The 18,138-nt window shown below is 38.4% G+C and overlaps 1 protein-coding gene across 4 annotated transcripts in view; it reads left to right on the forward strand.

Moving 5' to 3' along the window:
* Positions 1–18,138, forward strand: part of EHBP1 (EH domain binding protein 1) — a 378,411-nt gene that overhangs the window by 303,560 nt on the left and 56,713 nt on the right. For 3 of the 4 annotated variants that reach the window (XM_062209516.1, XM_062209514.1, XM_062209518.1), the window contains 4 exons: positions 11,295–11,402; positions 15,331–15,455; positions 17,816–17,954; positions 18,109–18,138. The exon at positions 18,109–18,138 is cut by the window's right edge and continues 77 nt beyond it. In XM_062209516.1, the coding sequence (XP_062065500.1) occupies positions 11,295–11,402; positions 15,331–15,455; positions 17,816–17,954; positions 18,109–18,138 (402 nt within the window). The remainder of the gene's footprint in view (positions 1–11,294; positions 11,403–15,330; positions 15,456–17,815; positions 17,955–18,108) is intronic. The other variant, XM_062209517.1, reaches the window with a different exon arrangement.

The raw sequence follows: 18,138 nt of genomic DNA on the forward strand, positions 1-18,138 counted from the left end.
GGTAAGGTTGACCTAAGACAAGTGGAACAGGCCTATTCCATGTCCTCAGCAGTGGGTCTTGTGTTGCCTGTCTTCATACAGGAATATGAATCAAACCAGGTCTACTCTGGTCTCAAGATCTAAGCTGTAGCTATTGAGAATAGGAATTGGAAAGAGATTTTAGGACAAGTAAAGAGGATAGAATTTTAGGCTGAAATTCAGCCTTTTTTTTTTTTTTTTTTAAGATTTATTTATTTACTTGAATGAGTTACACAGAGAGAGGAGAGGCAGAGAGAAAGAGGAGGGGGGGGTCTTCCATTCGCTGGTTCACTCCCCAATTGGCCTCAATGGCCGGAGCTGTGCCCATCTGAAGCCAGGAGCCAGGAGCTTCTTCCAGATCTCCCACATGGGTGCAGGGGCCCAAGGACTTGGGCCATCTTCTACTGCTTTCCCAGGCCATAGCAGAGAGCTGGATTGGAAGAGGTGCAGCCTTGACTAGAACCAGTGCCCGTATAGGATGCCGGCACTTCAGGCCATGGCATTAACCCACTGCGCCACAGAGCAGGCCACATTCAGCCATTCTTATATTTGCACTTATCTATTGAGCAGTGTCAGCTACTAGGCAAGGCCAGGATTTAAAAACTTTCTGGATATGCCAAATACTTTAGCCTTTGCAGGCTATATTATCTCTCTCCCAAGTACTGAACTTTGCCTTTGTAGCCTGAAAAGAGCCTTGAACAATGGACATGGCTGTTATTTTCCCCTAGAAAGGCAGCAGACTGGATTTTGTCCCTGGTCTTTACTTTGCTGACTTTTTCATTGCTAAATCAGAATTTGTTTGGGTTCACAAGAGTCTAGATTTTAAATGAAAATGTCCCTGATGAGATTGATAAGTCAGAAGAAACAGTAAATTAATGTTGGGGCCGGTGCTGTGGCACAGTGAGTTAATGCCCTGGCCTGAAGCACCAGCATCCCAAATGGGCACCGGTTCGAGACCCAGCTGCCTTACTTCTGATCCAGCTCTCTGCTCTAACCTGGGAAAGCAGTAGAAGATGGCCCAAGTCCTTGGGTTCCTGCACCCGTGTGGGAGACCCAGAGGAAGCTCCTGGCTCCTGGCTTCGGATCAGCGCAGCTCCGGCTGTTGTGGCCAATTGGGGAATGAACCATTGGATGGAAGACCTTTCTCTCTCTCTCTCTGCCTCTCCTTCTCTGTGTAACTCTGACTTTCAAATAGATGAATAAATCTTAAAAAAAAAAAAAAAGTAAATTAATGTCTGCTCTTCTGATGTCTAGTCAGAATCATCAGGTCTGAGGAAAAAAAATTTTACTATGAAATAATGTGAAAAGAAGAGAGAAAAATAATTTGACACCAGCCTAGAAGGGATAGTAGGATGGGAAGATTTTAGAAGCCATAGTCCATAATCAAAAGGCAAGAGAGGGTAGTGGAAAGTTGACATAAGGTGGAAGCACAGCCATAGGAATGTGTTAAAGATGTTCACCCCCAAACTCACTGCTTAAATTACTTGACAAATCTTACTTTTTTCATTTCTCAAGCAGCAACCAGGCTCAATGGGTAAAGGAAACTTAGTGAGTTTGAGATCAGGTGTCTTCAGCTTCATGGTAGCCACACAAAGTACATGCAAGGCATTTTGGGGCATGTATAGCCATGTATTCAAGCAGCCTACTGTGACAGTATTGCAAACAGAAGCAATCTAATTCTTGTGTGAATGACAGAAACACACTTGTCCTTAGGAGCAATAGCCAAGGTACTTCTGGACATAGGGTTTATGGGAGCATCAGGTGATAGTATATTGTGCTGCACTTGTTTTTTGAGTTTCTACATAATAAAATTAAACCTGTAGTGGCTTCATTTTATTTATTTTTTTAATTTATTTTCCCCCCAAAAAAACCTTTTATTTAAGGAATACAGACTTCATGCATTTTATAAGTACAACGTTAGAAATGCAGTGGTTTTCCCCACCATACCCACCCTCCCACCCACTTTCCCACCTCTCCACCTCTTCCCCCTCCTATTCTCATTCTCCACTAAGATCCATTTTTTATTAACTTTATACACAGAAGACCTCTAATTTTTTTTTAATTGACAGATAGAGTTAGACAGTGAGAGAGAAAGACAGAGAAAGGTCTTCCTTCCATTGGTTCACCCCCAAATGGCTGCTACGGCTGTCACTGCACTGATCCGAAGCCATGAGCCAGGTGCCCTCTCCTGGTCTCCCATGCGGGTTCAGGGTCCCAAAGCACTTGGGCCATCTTCCACTGCCTTCCTGGGCCACAGCAGAAAGCTGGACTGGAAGAGGAGCAACCATGACCAGAACCCGGCGCCCATATGTGATGCCAGCGCCGCAGGCAGAGGATTAGCCAAGTGAGCCACGGCGCCAGCCCCACACAGGAGGCCTCTATTAAGTAAACAGTTCAACAATTTGCACAGAAAACAAAGAACAAAACAAAACAAAATTGTTCCTCAATACTCAAGACAAGGGCTATTGAAAGTCATTACATCTTTTTTTATTATTATTAATGAATGTTTAAGATTTATTTATTTATTTTATTTATTTATTTTGACAGGCAGAGTGGATAGTGAGAGAGAGACAGAGAGAAAGGTCTTCCTTTTTGCCATTGGTTCACTCTCCAATGGCCGCTGCGGCCGGTACATCCCGCTGATCCGATGGCAGGAGCCAGGTGCTTCTCCTGGTCTCCCATGCGGGTGCAGGGCCCAAGCACTTGGGCCATCCTCCACTGCCTTCCCGGGCCACAGCAGAGAGCTGGCCTGGAAGAGGGGCAACCGGGATAGAATCTGGCACCCCAACCGGGACTAGAAGCTGGTATGCCGGTGCTGCAGGTGGAAGATTAGCCTGTTAAGCCATGGCACCGGCCTCAAAGTTATTATATCTTGAAGTTAATTTTGCTTCTTTTTTTTTTTGAAACTTAATTAACTTTAAAGAAGCAGTCAAGAATGATACATCTTTTGAGAGCACTTTGATAAAATTATAATACAACGCTCTGAGGACAGAGGTCCTGTGTGGCAAGTTAGTACACAGTGACTCTTGTTATTAATTTAACAATTAACATTCTTATGTATGATGTCAGTGATCACCTGAGGCTCTTGACATGAGCTGCCTAGGTTATGGAAGCCTTTTGAATCCACAAACTCCGTCACTATTTAGACAAGGCCATAAGTAAAGTAGAAGTTCTTTCCTCCCTTCAGAGAAAAGTACCTCCTTCTTTGATGACCACTTCTTTCCACTGAGGTCTTACCCACTGAGGTCCTTCATATAGGACATTTTTTTGCCACAGTGTCTTGGCTTTCCATGCCTAAAATACTCTTGTGGGTTTTCAGCCTGTCCAGAATGCCTTAAGGGCTGACTCTGAGGTCAGAGTGCTATTTAAACTGATTGTCATTCTATGAGTCTGCTGTGTTGGAGCATTCCCTTCTTTTTAACTCTATTATTATTACCAGACCCTTAATCATATCCGTATGACCACTTTAATATTTAAGATGGCATTTTTACTACCAAGCTTAAGGGGACTTGAGGTCCAATGGCAAATTTTTAAACTGTACCCTTGGAAGTAAGTCCATAAGAATATATGCAGACCTATACAGCTTGACAGTTACAACATCATACACTTCATAATTACAACTTTAGGATTATGGTGATTCTTCCCACTGTGCCCCCCCCCCACCCATACCCCCAACCCCTCTTCCTCTTCCCTCTCTTATCTGACTCTTACTTTTTACTGAGATCAATTTTCAATTGACTTTATACACATATATTTAACTCTATGTTAAGTAAAGAGTTTAACAAATTTTATTAAAAAAAAAACTGTTCTTCAACAGTAAAGACAAGGTCTGTTCAAGTCATTTTTTTCTCAGAGTATCAATTTCACTTCTATAGATTGCCTTTTAGGTATTCTATTAGTTATCACAAGTCAGGGAGAACATGTGGTATTTGTCCCTTAGCGACTGGCTTATTCACTAAGTATGATGTTTTCCAGATGCATCCATTTTGTTGTAAATCACTGGATTTCATTTTTTTTTTACTGCTGTGTAGTATTCCATAGTGTACATATCCTATAATTTATTTATCCAGTTTTCAATTGTCAGGCATTTAGGCTGATTCCATGTCTTAGCTATTGTGAATTGAGCTGCAATAAACATGGGGGTGCAAATAGCTCTTTCATATGCTGATTTCATTTCCCTTAGGTAAATTCCCAGGAGTGAGATGGCTGGGTCATTTGGTAGTTCTATATTCAGATTTCTAAGGTATCTCCATACTGTCTTCCATAATGGCTTTACCACTTTACATTCCTACCAGCAGTGGATTAGGGTACCTTTTAGCCCACATCCTCACCAGCATTTGTTGTTTGTTGATTTCCATATGAAAGTCGTTCTAAGGGGGATGAGATGAAACCTCATTGTGGTTTTTATTTGCATTTCCCTGATGGCTAGTGATCCTGAGAATTTTTTTGTGTGTCTATTATGGCCTCATTTTATAATCCTCATCCTGTTTGACAATTTTGGACTAAATTTATGGGTCTTAATTAGCAAGGTGAAAGTATTTAAGGCAAAGTTTAGTGTTTTTGTTTTTTAGTTGTATATGATATTGTGATATTATAGCATGAAATTCAGCTACCTTATTTTAAGATGATATTTCATAGTATGTGATATATATACATATTGTTTTTTATGTTTTATATTTTTATGTGTATTTATTCCATAGCTATCACAGTAACTTGAATTATGATAGGACAATTTAACTTTAAACTGAAATTTTTGCCTTTCATTGATTAAGATAAAATAATATACTTTGTTTTACATATTAAATTAATAAGTATCTTTTGTATATTGTACATAAGAATGTGTACTTGAATGGTCCTTACTGTTTTCAATTATGATAAATAGATTTATCTAAATTTATTGAACAAATAAAATCCTACAGATCTTCAATAATTTTTATTTTCAGTTTCTATTAACATATTTGTATTGTGTTTTCTGTATTTTATTTGATTATTGTAGAATAGCTTGTAAAATGGTTTATAAGGACATTTACTGAGAATCAAAAAATAATATACAAGTAGGAAATTTTTTCTTAAAACATTTTTAATGATAACCTCAGCATTTTTTTTAGAATTGCAGAAATTTTTTTAAAGATTTACTCAGTTATTTGAAAAGCAGAGTTACAGAGAAACAGAGGGAAAGACACACAGAGAGAGCAAGCTCTTCCATCTGGTGGTTTATTCACCAAATGGGTGCAATGGCTGGCTTGGGCTGGCCAAAGCCAGGATCCTAGACTCCGTGCAGGTCTCCCATTTGGTTGGCAGGGGTCCAAGTACTTGGGCTATCTTCTGCTACTTTCCCAAGCACAGTAGCAAGAAGCTGAATCAGAAGCTGGGACTTAAACCAGAACCTGATATGAATTGCTGGTGTTGTGCCATAACTCTGGCCCCCAAATATTATTTTTCTTTACCCTGTCACCTTATGTATTGGTTTCATTTCCTTTTCCTGTAAATAGTTAATGTATGACTGACCTTATTTTTGTGCCATTAATCATATCATTGGGATTCCTGTTTCGGCTTAAAGTATTATGTAATGTCAGCTGGAATGCTTTTCCACATTCCAGTGCGTATCTAATCTCCTCTTACCTTTTCTTTTTTAAAGATTTATTTATTTATTTATTTATTTGAAAGGCAGAGTTACAGACAGAAAGAGGGAGAGACAGAGAGAAAGAGATCTTCCATCCACTGGTTCACTCCCCAAATGGCCACAGGTGGGAGCCAGGAGCCAGGAACTTCTTCCAGGTCTCCCACAGGGTTTAGGGGCCCGAGGTCTTTGGCCATCTTCGGCTACACTTCCAGGCACATTGGCAGGGAGCTGGGTTGGAAGTGGAGCATCCAGATCTTGAACTGATGCCCATATGGGATGCTGGTGTTGCAGGCTGCAGCTTTACCCACCACACCACAGTGCCACCCCTCCTTTCACCTTTTCCTGCACGCATAATGCATGCCATACTTGCTGAACAGTCCCTATTGTATAATGGCCCTCTAGTTTACTTTCTGCCTTGCTTACCTTCTGGATTTACAGTGGTTAACCATAAATATATTATATATACACAGACACACACACATACACAAATATGCAGTATCAAAACACACATGCATGCCTGCAGACATATGCACGTATAATTTAGTTCTGGTAGACTGCTTTTAGAGCATTTCTATCGGTGTTAGGAAATGTGTAACATTAACAGTTGAAAAGAATGCAAGATTCATTGTAAAACTGAAGTCACTGAATGGAAGAAAGTAGAAAATCATTCTTAAGAAGATCTGAGCTGTATAGGAGATCAATTTTTACTCTTGCCCTCCCAAACAGTAATCCTTTTATCTAAGGCTGGCAATACATATACAAACATTCAGTTAGCCCACTCATCATTACTTTTGAGTGTTAGTGTAAATAGAGATTTTGTTTAGCCTGGAAATAATGTGAATATCACCTGTTGAACATTTACAGAAACCTGGCACTGTTTATGTAGAAAAAATGTACAATGTCCTATATATCCTAGGATCCTGAAAGTACCTATATCTGTCTGGACTGAACTGTTTTTGTTTTATTTTTTAATAGTAATGCCATCATTCTAGTCACTCAGACTGTGGAGTGGATTGTGATGTCTGCTTCATCCTTGCTGTCTTCAGTATCCCTTCTCCCACAACTGAGTATCCAATTGATTTTCAAATTGTATCATACCCACTCCCAGTTCTTTTATCCTATGTTAGGTTCTCCATACTGCTTACTAGGGAGTTATAACAGTCTTAAAGCTGGATTTCCTGCCTCTGGCTTTTCTTTTCTCTAGTCCAACATGTAAGTTCAGTAAGTTTGTATGAAGGATAATGTCACAAGCATTGTAAACCACCATGCATGATCCCTAGACCATGTTTTGTGACACATAAGAAGGAATTGGAGAATATAAGCAAGGGTGACATCATAGGTATAATATTAGAGCTGTTCTAATTGATAAAAGACATAGATTTTAATGCTTATATTTTCTACTAATAAATTAAACATATTTCACAACTGGCTACAATAAGAAATTTTGGTTGAAAACTGCTTATAGGCCGGCGCCGCAGCTCACTAGGCTAATCCTCCACCTGTGGCGCCGGCACACCGGGTTCTAGTCCCGGTCAGGGCGCCGGATTCTGTCCCGGTTGCCCCTCTTCCAGGCCAGCTCTCTGCTATGGCCCCTGAGTGCAGGTGGAGGATGGCCCAAGTGCTTGGGCCCTGCACCTGCATGGGAGACCAGGAGAAACACCTGGCTCCTGGCTTCGGATCAGCGCGATGCGCTGGCCGCAGTGCGGCGGCCATTGGAGGGTGAACCAACGGCAAAAGGAAGACCTTTCTCTCTCTCTCTCTCTCTCTCTCTCTCACTGTCCACTTTGCCTGTCAAAAATAAATAAATAAATAAAACAAAACAAAACATTAAAAAAAAAAAAGAAAACTACCTATAGAGATTGCTGTTCAGGTAATCTTCTAAAGACAGTGCTGAACATGTTAGAGCACCAATGTCACTCCATTCCTACCAACTAAAATTTAAACTTCACATTCTTCCCTTGTGAGCTTTCTGCAGTTTTTCCTTTTAAGTTGTGCTTCCCTTTAAGTTTGCTTAAGCCAAACAGGATTTTTTTTTTTTTTAACTAATCACAGACTGTGATTTTTTTTTTTTTTTTTTTTTTTGGACAGGCAGAGTGGAGTGGACAGTGAGAGAGAGAGAGACAGAGAGAAAGGTCTTCCTTTGCCGTTGGTTCACCCTCCAGTGGCCGCCGCGGTTGGCGCGCTGCGGACGGCGCACCGCGCTGATCCGAAGGCAGGAGCCAGGTGCTTCTCCTGGTCTCCCATGGGGTGCAGGGCCCAAGCACTTGGGCCATCCTCCACTGCACTTCCTGGCCACAGCAGAGAGCTGGCCTGGAAGAGGGGCAACCGGGACAGGATCGGTGCCCCGACCGGGACTAGAACCTGGTGTGCCGGCACCGCAAGGCGGAGGATTAGCCTAGTGAGCCGCGGCGCCGGCCCCAAACAGGATTTTAAACCAAGCTGTACGCCAGCACTGTGGCTCACTAGGCTAATCCTCTGCCTGCAGCACCGGCAACCCAGGTTCTAGTCCCGGTCGGGGCGCCGGATTCTGTCCTGGTTGCTCCTCTTCCAGTCCAGCTCTCTGCTGTGGCTCAGGAAGGCAGTGGAGGATGGCCCAAGTGCTTGGGCCCTGTACCTGCATGGGACACCAGGAGGAAGCACCTGGCTCCTGGCTCTGTAGCGGCCATTTGGGGGGTGAACCAACGGAAGGAAGACCTTTCTCTCTCTCTCTCTCACTGTCTAACTCTGCCTGTCAAAAAAAAAAAAAAAAAAACCACAAGCTGTAAACATCTGCCTATTGCTGCTTCTATGCCTTTAATGCCCTCTCATCGACTGTACCTCTTGATATTCTGTACATTTTTTTCAAGACCTAATTCAAAGGTTAGTTTTTCAAGAAACAATTCCTAGTGTCATTGGAAAAGAGTAAATTTTTTATCTCTTGAATTTATTCTATACTTTATTTTTACTCCATAACACTCAACCTATATGGTGTTGTATTCACTTGAATGTATACCTTTAAGTCAGAATAAATGCTTTATACAACTGGGTATCACCTTAACACTTAGCATACTGTTTACAATTGTATATATGATAAACAGTAAAAATTTCTTTAACAAATGAATGTTAAATGTTGTGCCTTTGCTCTAGGTTGATTACGGTCAGCAGTAATCAATGGAGGCTGATTGGAAACAATAGAATACTGCATTAGATCCCAAAGACAATTTGTAGTAAATTGCTGTGACACAGAGTGATAGTGAGGAAGTATTACAAATATTCACCTTTATAGCCCTCAGGAAATTTTTGTTAATTCATTTGTTAAACTACAAAATTATTTAGAAAAGAATTTGAGAGCAGTTAAGTTGAAGATAATAACTTTTATAAAATTACTCAAGTAACCGTGGTAAGCATAGGTGATTAGAAAAGATATCATAGAGCCAGCACTGTAACATAGTAGGTTAAGGCTCCATCTGCGGTGCCAGCATCCCATATGGGTGCGGGTTTGAGTCCCAGCTACTCCATTTCTTATCCAGATCCCTGCTAATGTCCTAGGAAAGCAGTGAAAGACGGCGCAAGTCCTTGGGTCCCTGCGCCCACTTGGGAGACCTGGAAGAAGCTCCTGGCTCCTGGCTTTGGATCAGCCCAGCTTTAGCCATTACAGCCATTTGGGGAGGGAACCAGTGGATGGAAGACCTCTCTGTCTCTCCCTCTCTCTGTAATTCTGCCTCTCAAATAAATAAATTAATTTTTTAAAAAATCTCAAATATTTTACTGAACTAATATAGCCATGTATGTTTTGGCTATTTCTATAACAATGTTTTTATCTTTGTCTTTTCTTTTTCTGTTGGGTATTTCTGAGTCTTTTGTTGTTGTTGTTGTTGTTGTTATGTTCTTTTTAAAAAAGATTGTATTTATTTATTTGAAAGACAGAGTTACAAAGAGAGATGGAAAGACAGAGAAAAAGAGAGATCTTCCATCCACTGGTTCATTCCTCAAGATGGCCACAACACCTTTGATGGGCCAGGCCTGAAACCAGGACCCTGGAACTCCATCCAGGTCTCTCCGACATGGATGGCTGCTTTCCCAGGCACATTAACAAAGAGCTGATTGGAAGTGAAGTACCCAGGAATTGATCAGGCACCCATTTGGGACACTGGGTTCGAAGGCAGTGGCTTAACCCACTGCACCACATCACTGGCCCCTTTTGTTTTCTTTTTTAAAGATTTATTTAATTTATTTGAAAGCAAAGTACAGAGAGAAAGAGAGGAAGAGACAGAGAAAAATCTTCCATCTGCTTATTCACTCCCCAAATGGCCGCAACAGCCAGAGCTGGGCCAGGCTAAAGCCAGGAACCAAGAGCTTCATCTGGGTCTCCTATTTAGGTGCAGGGGCCCAAGAACTTGGGCTATATTCTGCTGCTTTACTAGGCACATTAGCAGGGAGTGGGATCAGAAGTGGGGCAGCGAGGACACAAAGTAGTACCCATATGGGATGCTGGCATTACAGGTGGCGGCCTTACCTGTTACACCCAAACGCCAACTCCTGTTATTTTCTTTTAAATGACTTACATGGTAGTAAAAAAGTCTTTAGTAATTGTTAGCTATTATTATCAATATTAATGCTGATAATAAGTATTTACCCAGAAAGTAAAAAAATCAAAGATGTACAGTTTCAGAAAGCGATAAATACTGGGGGATTAAGCTAAAACTATAGATTTTGGAATTTTTCAGTTGGAAAAAATCTTTGAAATATTTCACTATTGAAAATTATCTGATAAAAAGTACATTGCAGAGAGTAATAGAGATATTCTTCAACTCCCAGGGCTAGACAACTCTTTTTCTAAAAGGTACATTGCCTATCAGCAACAGAATTTAAAGCTAAATCCATCATATGCAAATAAAATTATTTTTATGCCTTTCCACATATAGAATTTAAATTAACTAATTGTATCACTAGAGTTCAAAGAGAAAAAAAAATATTTACTAGAAATCTTTAATGTCAAAAAAGATTCCATTAATTAATCATGACCTAAAACATTTTACTAAGGATTTAAAAATAGTTTAAGACATCCTCATTCCCCATATTTAATTTTGAATAGTAATATTTTTTCCAGTTTTCACTCTTCTAAGATATATTAGCTGTTTCTGAAACTTTCATTGTATAAAGGTGTTATCTTATTCTCACTCTTAAAGTATCCATTAATGTCTTAATGACTGTATTCCTTTAGTAGCAAAAAAAGTATCAAGTCTTCCTAAAAATGGCTTAAATATAGCTAGAACTAAGGAATTTCTAAGGCATGATGTGTTTCTATATGCATTTATATGTAATAAATGATAGAAAGAATGTCACAGATCAACTTTATTTTTTTCTCTTATTTATTTGAGATTACTAATAGATTACATTTTAAAATTTAGGGACTCAATGAGCTCAATGATTCAGAGACAGCATGTGGCAAAACCTTTGCATCTGCTTTGATGTGATAATTCATCTTTGACATATGAATGTAAAATATAAATGTTAATCCAGTACTGAAAAAGTAGCTTAAAACTGATTTCTTAACTTGCTATCTGTGTCACACCTGAATAACTCATTAAAATACTGTTTTTTCTGCAGTGTTTTTGAGAAATGATATAAAATATAAATAATATACTAACATTATTGCTACATGTTCCTACAGATGAAAATGATAATATTGAGATAGATACTAACGAGGAGATTCCTGAAGGCTTTGTTGTAGGAGGTGGAGATGAACTTACTAACTTAGAAAATGACCTTGATACTCCCGGTAATTTCAAATTATAAATGTTTTGTGTCCTGCTGCATGGCATACTTTATGGTTTTTGTTATCTCATCAAGAATAAGTTCTTTTTTTCTAGTTTTGCTGCATCTTATACCCTCTCAAATCAGTTAATCCACCTTCCACCAATGTTATTTTATTTTATTTTATTTTAGGTTGAATGATGAAATCAGCAATAGCATAGGAATAGGAGTTGTAGTTTGTGTTCTTTTATCACTAAGATTCACTGTTACATTTTGTTATATGAGATAGTTTGTAGGTATTCAGTAACTGGTTCCCTATTAAGCTGAACTGTTTTGGTGTGATGTTGTAAGGTATATGTGGAGTACCTATAGAATACTCCAAATGTAAGTATAAACCTTGTATCAAATTTTCTGATGTAGTTTAGGAATTGATGGTTTTGGTTATAATATTATTTTGTAAATTTTGTGCTTAAATATGACTGAAATATTGCTACTATTTTGTATATACTTAACAACCAATTACACATAATACCATACATGAAACTGCTTATATAGACTGCTATTAAATTAATCTTGTATCTAATATCAGTAAATCAGTAAATCACATGGGCAATTGAGTTTTGTAAGTCAGTTTTGTAAAACATAAAAATACTTGCTTGTGGTTCTTAATAGGTAAATGTTACAAATGCACTGCTTTTATTTTTTTTTAAAGATTTATTTTTTATTTATTTGAAATCAGAGTTACAGAGAGACAGAGAGAGAGAGAGAGAGGTCTTCCATCTGCTGGTTCACTCCCCAAATGGCTGCAAAGGCTAGAGCTGTGCCTATCGGAAGACAGGAGCCTCTTCTGGGTCTCCCATGAATGCACTGCTTTTATAAGCCAGCAGCAAGTAGCCTTCCCAAAACTTTGTTAACAGAGAGGTTCTGTAAATGCGTATTGAGTTGAATTTAGTAATGAAAGCTCTTCAATGATCTCTTTAGACTTAAAGGTAAAGTGTCAAAATCACTATTATCTATCTTTCCCTGGAAAAGAATGTTAAAAAGAATGATAGCAGACATTCTTTTTCCGGTTCAAGGCATGCCCTACAAAGCTTATCAGTTTTGTTTCTTTCCCCATTTGAATCACGCTGTTACTTCTCCAAGAAACAATTGACCAAGGTCCTCCTAATCATAAGGAACACCCCCAGAAAACCCATGCCTTTTTATCAGTGACTCTTTCATGGCTCAGTTTTTAATTATACTGTTGCTACTTAGGGCTCAGTATATTTATAACTGTACAAGTCCAAGAGAATTTTTGGATATATAGTGGTATTTATGGAAAATTTTCAAATGTTTAACTCCAAAGTAGAGCCAGCTTTTATTTCTTTCTGTTTAAAACACTACAGAACTTGGATAGGTTTGATTTTTCTTATTAAATAGATTTTGTTGTTTACCCACTCTCCAACCACAACCACCACCAAAGCTTTTATCAAAACTCCATAGCATCCTCTTTACTGCTGAGAACACCTGTAAATACTGAACTGAATGAAGTTTTAACATTCAATTTATGGAAGTATAAAATCAGTGACAATAAGTGATGCATATGTTTTTATTTTACAGGGGATTACAAAGATAAGATGAGGGAAATTTCCTACAATTAGCTATAGAAACTTTAGGAGATATTTTAAAGATTGGTTAATTTTAGTCCTGATGAGCTTGACTCTTGTCCTTTTAAAAGCTTCCTTCCTACTTAATTTATTCCAAAAAGAAAACATATTTAATCTTCCTGTTTGGAGTAAATTAATCTATTGTTCACAACTACCATGCATGTGAGTTGGTATTGGCATGTATATATACTGATTTCCCAATTCACATCTATGGTTTATTTCATGGAAATAAGAAATAGAAATGCAAACTGGAATTTGGAAGCACATAGACTATCTTATGATTTTTATCCTTGCTTTTTTCCCAAAAAATTCCTTTTTTAATATGTACATAAATGTCATAATGTTTTAATAATAAATTGTTTAATCTTTATCTTGATTTGACCATGGTTCATCAGATATTGTTTAAAAAAGAAGCCTGGCAATATAAACTGACCAATTTGCATGAAAGTAATGATAATAGCATTTATTATGAGTCTTATAATTAGAAAAGTTATTAGTCTTTATGAAAAATATCATTCACCAAATGGTTGGCGTATCTTTTACAATCATTTTATTAAAGAGTTGCTTTGTGTGAATTAAATAGAAATATTTGTGTTCTCACTTGTTTCTGTGAGAACTATAGATTAATATGCTTGCTAAAAATAATTTGAAGTTGTTTATTTTAAAACTTATAGCCATATTTTATTTTACACTTCTACCCATATTTAACACATTCCAAAAATATTATAATTGTATTTCTGCCATCTATGTAGAAGGTATGTGTAAACATATGCTCTGCTTCAGTGCTGGGTATATATGTACACATAAACATTGGATTCTAACAGTCCATATGTACTGTCTGAGATCATGTTTAGAAAGAACTTATTTTAATATGGCATTATATGTATATTTATTTTTTCGAGAGAGAGAACTCCTGTTTGCTGCTTCACTCCTCAAATGCCTGCAGAAATTGAGGCGAGGCTAGGCTAGGCTGAAACTTGGAGTCAGGACTTTATTCCAGGTCTCCCATGTGAGTGACAGAGACCAGTTACATGAACTATAACCTGCTGCCTCCCAGGTTCTGCTTTGGCAGGAAGCTAGAATCAGGAGCCAGAACTGGGAATTAAACCTAGACATTCCAGTATGGAACAGGGACTTTTTTTTTTTTTTTTTTTTTTTTTTGACAGGCAGAGTGGACAGTGAGAGAGAGAGAGAGAGACAGAGAGAAAGGTCTTCCTTTGCCGTTGGTTCACCCTCTAATGGCCGCCGCGGTAGCGCGCTGCGGCCGGCGCACCGCGCTGTTCCGATGGCAGGAGCCAGGTGCTTATCCTGGTCTCCCATGGGGTGCAGAGCCCAAACACTTGGGCCATCGTCCACTGCACTCCCTGGCCACAGCAGAGAGCTGGCCTGGAAGAGGGGCAACCGGGACAGGATCGGTGCCCCGACCGGGACTAGAACCCGGTGTGCCGGCGCCGCAAGGCGGAGGATTAGCCTGTTGAGCCACGGCGCCGGCCGGAACAGGGACATTTTAGCCAGCATCTTCATCCCTAGGCCAAATGCCTGCCCCCCATAAAAGCTTTTCAAATTACATTTAACCCATACAGCTGTTTATATATGTGTGCATGTATACAGACGCACACACACACACACAAACACACGCATACATATGAGAGATCTTCAAGAAGTTTATGGAAAACACATATTGTAAAAAAATTACTCATAAATACCAATTTATTTCTTTTCTTTTTTTTTTAAGATTTATTTTATTTATTTGAAAGACAGAGTTAGAGAGTGGTAGAGCCAGATAGGTCTTCCATCTGCTGGTTCACTCCCCAAATGACCACAACAGCCAGAGCTGAGCTGATCCAAAGCCAGGAACTAGGAGCTTTTTCTAGGTCTCCTATGTGGGTACAGGGCCCCAAGTGCTTGGAACATCTTCTACTGTTTTCCCAGGCCATAGCAGAGAGCTGCATTGGAAATGGAGCAGCCTGGTCTTGTACCAGTGGCTGTATGGGATGCTGGTGCTGTAGGCCAGGGCTTTAACCTGCTGCACCACAGCAGCAGCCCCAAATACCAATTTCTTTTCACCAAAGTAAATTCATCTTTTAATTCCGTTTTCTACAAACTTCTTGAAGTCTCCTCATATATAACATACAGGCTTAGGTTTAAGAGTTCTGCATGTGTCTAGTCTGATTAGTTATTTCAAAATCCTAATGTCCTTTTCTTCTTTCTTTTGAAATGTAATATTTTGTGATATCACTTAAAATTGATAGCCTATACATATGAATATATCTACTCTGTTATTCATGGTATTTGTATATTTAACAGAACAAAATAGTAAGTTGGTGGACTTGAAGCTGAAGAAGCTCCTAGAAGCCCAGCCACAGGTGGCAAATTCATTCTCCAGTGCTGCCCAGAAAGTTGTAACTGAGACCTCGGATCAAGACATTAAGGTAAATCTGACTTTTAAAAACATTTAGCTCCATATCTTTATATCCTACTTTCTGCTAGCCCTTTATAATCCTAAAAAGTTTCACCCTAATTCTTTGCATTAAAATTAAGATGTAAAACTTTTTATTAAATAACCAGTAATTAAATATCAATATGACAGTCAGTATTCATTAGCTATTTTTCAGAGAAACCACTATGTCAGAGTGCTAGTTTGAGTAAAAGCAGAGGGTTTGTAGGAACTATTATTGAAGTCTGTGCATATTGTATATTTTGCCAAGAAGAATATTGCTAAGCAAACTCTAGCATTTTTCCATCATCCTTATCCTTCTACCTGTTTAGATGAACTAGAATTGCTGTTATTTTCACAAAAACATCATACCTAAAGATGGTGACATGCTTAAATATAAATGTTTAAGATACTTCCATGTGTTCTGTATCATTATGAATCTTACCTTATTTATCATTATAGCAAAAATGCTGCATTATGAGATTGTTTTATATTATCCCCACCACCACCACCACACACTCCCCTCTCCTTTCTACACCATGTAGCATTTAGTATTTCTCTAGCTTTAGGGCACTTCCAGTCCTGTATAACTTTTCACCCACCTGCGGACTATGGGGACTGCCCTGCTGACTGAAAGGATTTCCTTCCCCTGACACAGAGATGCTTTGAAGTCTCAAAACAATGACTTTCATTGCTTTTCCCGTATATTGTCGGTTTCTATAAATTGGTGATGAAAGTGTGTGGCAGCACCAGAGGACTTTGGGTCTCTATCTTTGAACAAAAGGAAGCCTGGATCAGGTCTGGTTTTTTGCGTTCAATTTAGCTTTCTGCAGTGGATTTAATGCAGAATGAAGCTGGCCTAAGAATAATACAATGGATTGAAAAGGCTAACTGAATTAGTGGGTTTAGAGGAATACATTTGTAAAGTGGCAGAAGTCCCTAGTCATAAAAAGGTTTCTTAAGATGGGATTTGCTGGCTAATCACACTGATATTTTAGCATGTTGCCAGGCCTAAAAAAATTTAGCCATGTTTGTTTATTTTGGTAAAGACTTGAGTTTTAGACTGTTAGATAGTTATTATAATAATAGTAGAATTCACACTTTTTTAAAAAAAAGATGTTTCTTTCTCAACTACACAGCTAGTGTATTATAAACATGACGTTGATGATATGTGTGTGTGTGTCAGATAACTAAAAATGAGATAGTTCCAATATGATTTAATCACCTATCTAGATGAAATTGATTTTGCTTCTTTAAAAATCTCCTATGTTATAATTTTTAAAGTTATTTCAACAAAAGTATGCTTTTAACAGATTGCCTTTGTATGAATCTTTTCAGTTAAGATTTTCAAAATGCTTATAAAGAACATATAGAGTCCATCTGTTCTCTTGAAGCTTTCAGCATTGATTTGGGTTTTTATTTTTTTAAATAAAATGCAGTTTACACATTTATAAATGAGGCATTCTGTGTTTGTGGAAAAGGATAAACTGTTACCTTCCCTTGAGGATTCTGTATCCCAGGCCTCCTTGAGGCTAGAGAATAGGCCATTGGAGGGCTCCCTCATTACTGATTGTCTCAATGCAGAGGAAGGGCAAAGTCTTGGTAGCTTTTGATAACCAGTTTCAGCATTCAGCAGGCTTAGCTATTAGTCATGCATCTTAGCCTTTCCCTATTTACTTTCAAAACACTTAATAAAAATAATAAAAGATTAGGTATAAAATGAAATATTTGTTTGGTACACAGCACCTCGGTATCTGCAGCTTCCACACACTGCAATGGTTCAGTCTTCTGGGATATTTCTTGTTGATAGAACCATTTGAATTTGTTACCAGTATTAACATAGGAAGCTCCGGAAAAGATAATTGTAGTTTCCTTAGCTGTAAAAGGCTTACTTACAAATCTGGCTTTGGAAAGTTATAGCTGATGAAATGCAGTTCAGTGGGGTAGTATTATAATCCTACCTTTTAGCCTTCATCCAGCATTAGTGGTTTATCTCAATGGGCATAAAATTAGAAACTATTTCTTCTTGTCATACAAGTCTGTGGGGCTGTACAAGCTGATGGGGCAGAATAGTAGGGAGAACAGGAGGCAACATAGCTTTTAAAAGATACCAATCACCAGGAGAAGACACAGAGTTTGTACCATCTTGTATCAAAGTTATCAAGAGTTTAAACCATGGGTCCCAAAGTTTTTCATTACAGACAATGGGACTTAGAGTTGAGCTATTTAGAAAATCACTTTTCTTTCAGAAAGTTTTTAAATTTCAAAGTCTGCATTGTCTTAAATGTCTTCTGAATGTGTAATTTCACATTTATAAGATCAGGACTCTAGAAGTGTGTATTGTTTTACTTTCAGAATGGCACTGAAGATCTCCGGACTGAACGATTACAAAAAGCAACAGAACGTTTTAGAAATCCTGTTGTGTTCAGCAAGGATTCTACAGTCAGAAAAACTCAACTTCAGTCTTTTAGTCAATATGTTGAGAACAGACCAGGTAGGAACACTTTTAAAAAATGTTTTCCCATCTTATGATCCAACAGTTCTTAACAATGTGTATATACTAAAAAACTGATGCTGTAAATCCATAATTTCAATATATAAATATCAAGCTTTATAATAATTTTACATGTCTTTCTTCTTTTTTTAAGAAATGAAAAGGCAGAGATCAATACAGGAAG

This window comes from Lepus europaeus, chromosome 13 (assembly GCF_033115175.1).
Source record: "Lepus europaeus isolate LE1 chromosome 13, mLepTim1.pri, whole genome shotgun sequence".
In the NCBI taxonomy this organism is placed as follows: domain Eukaryota; kingdom Metazoa; phylum Chordata; class Mammalia; order Lagomorpha; family Leporidae; genus Lepus; species Lepus europaeus.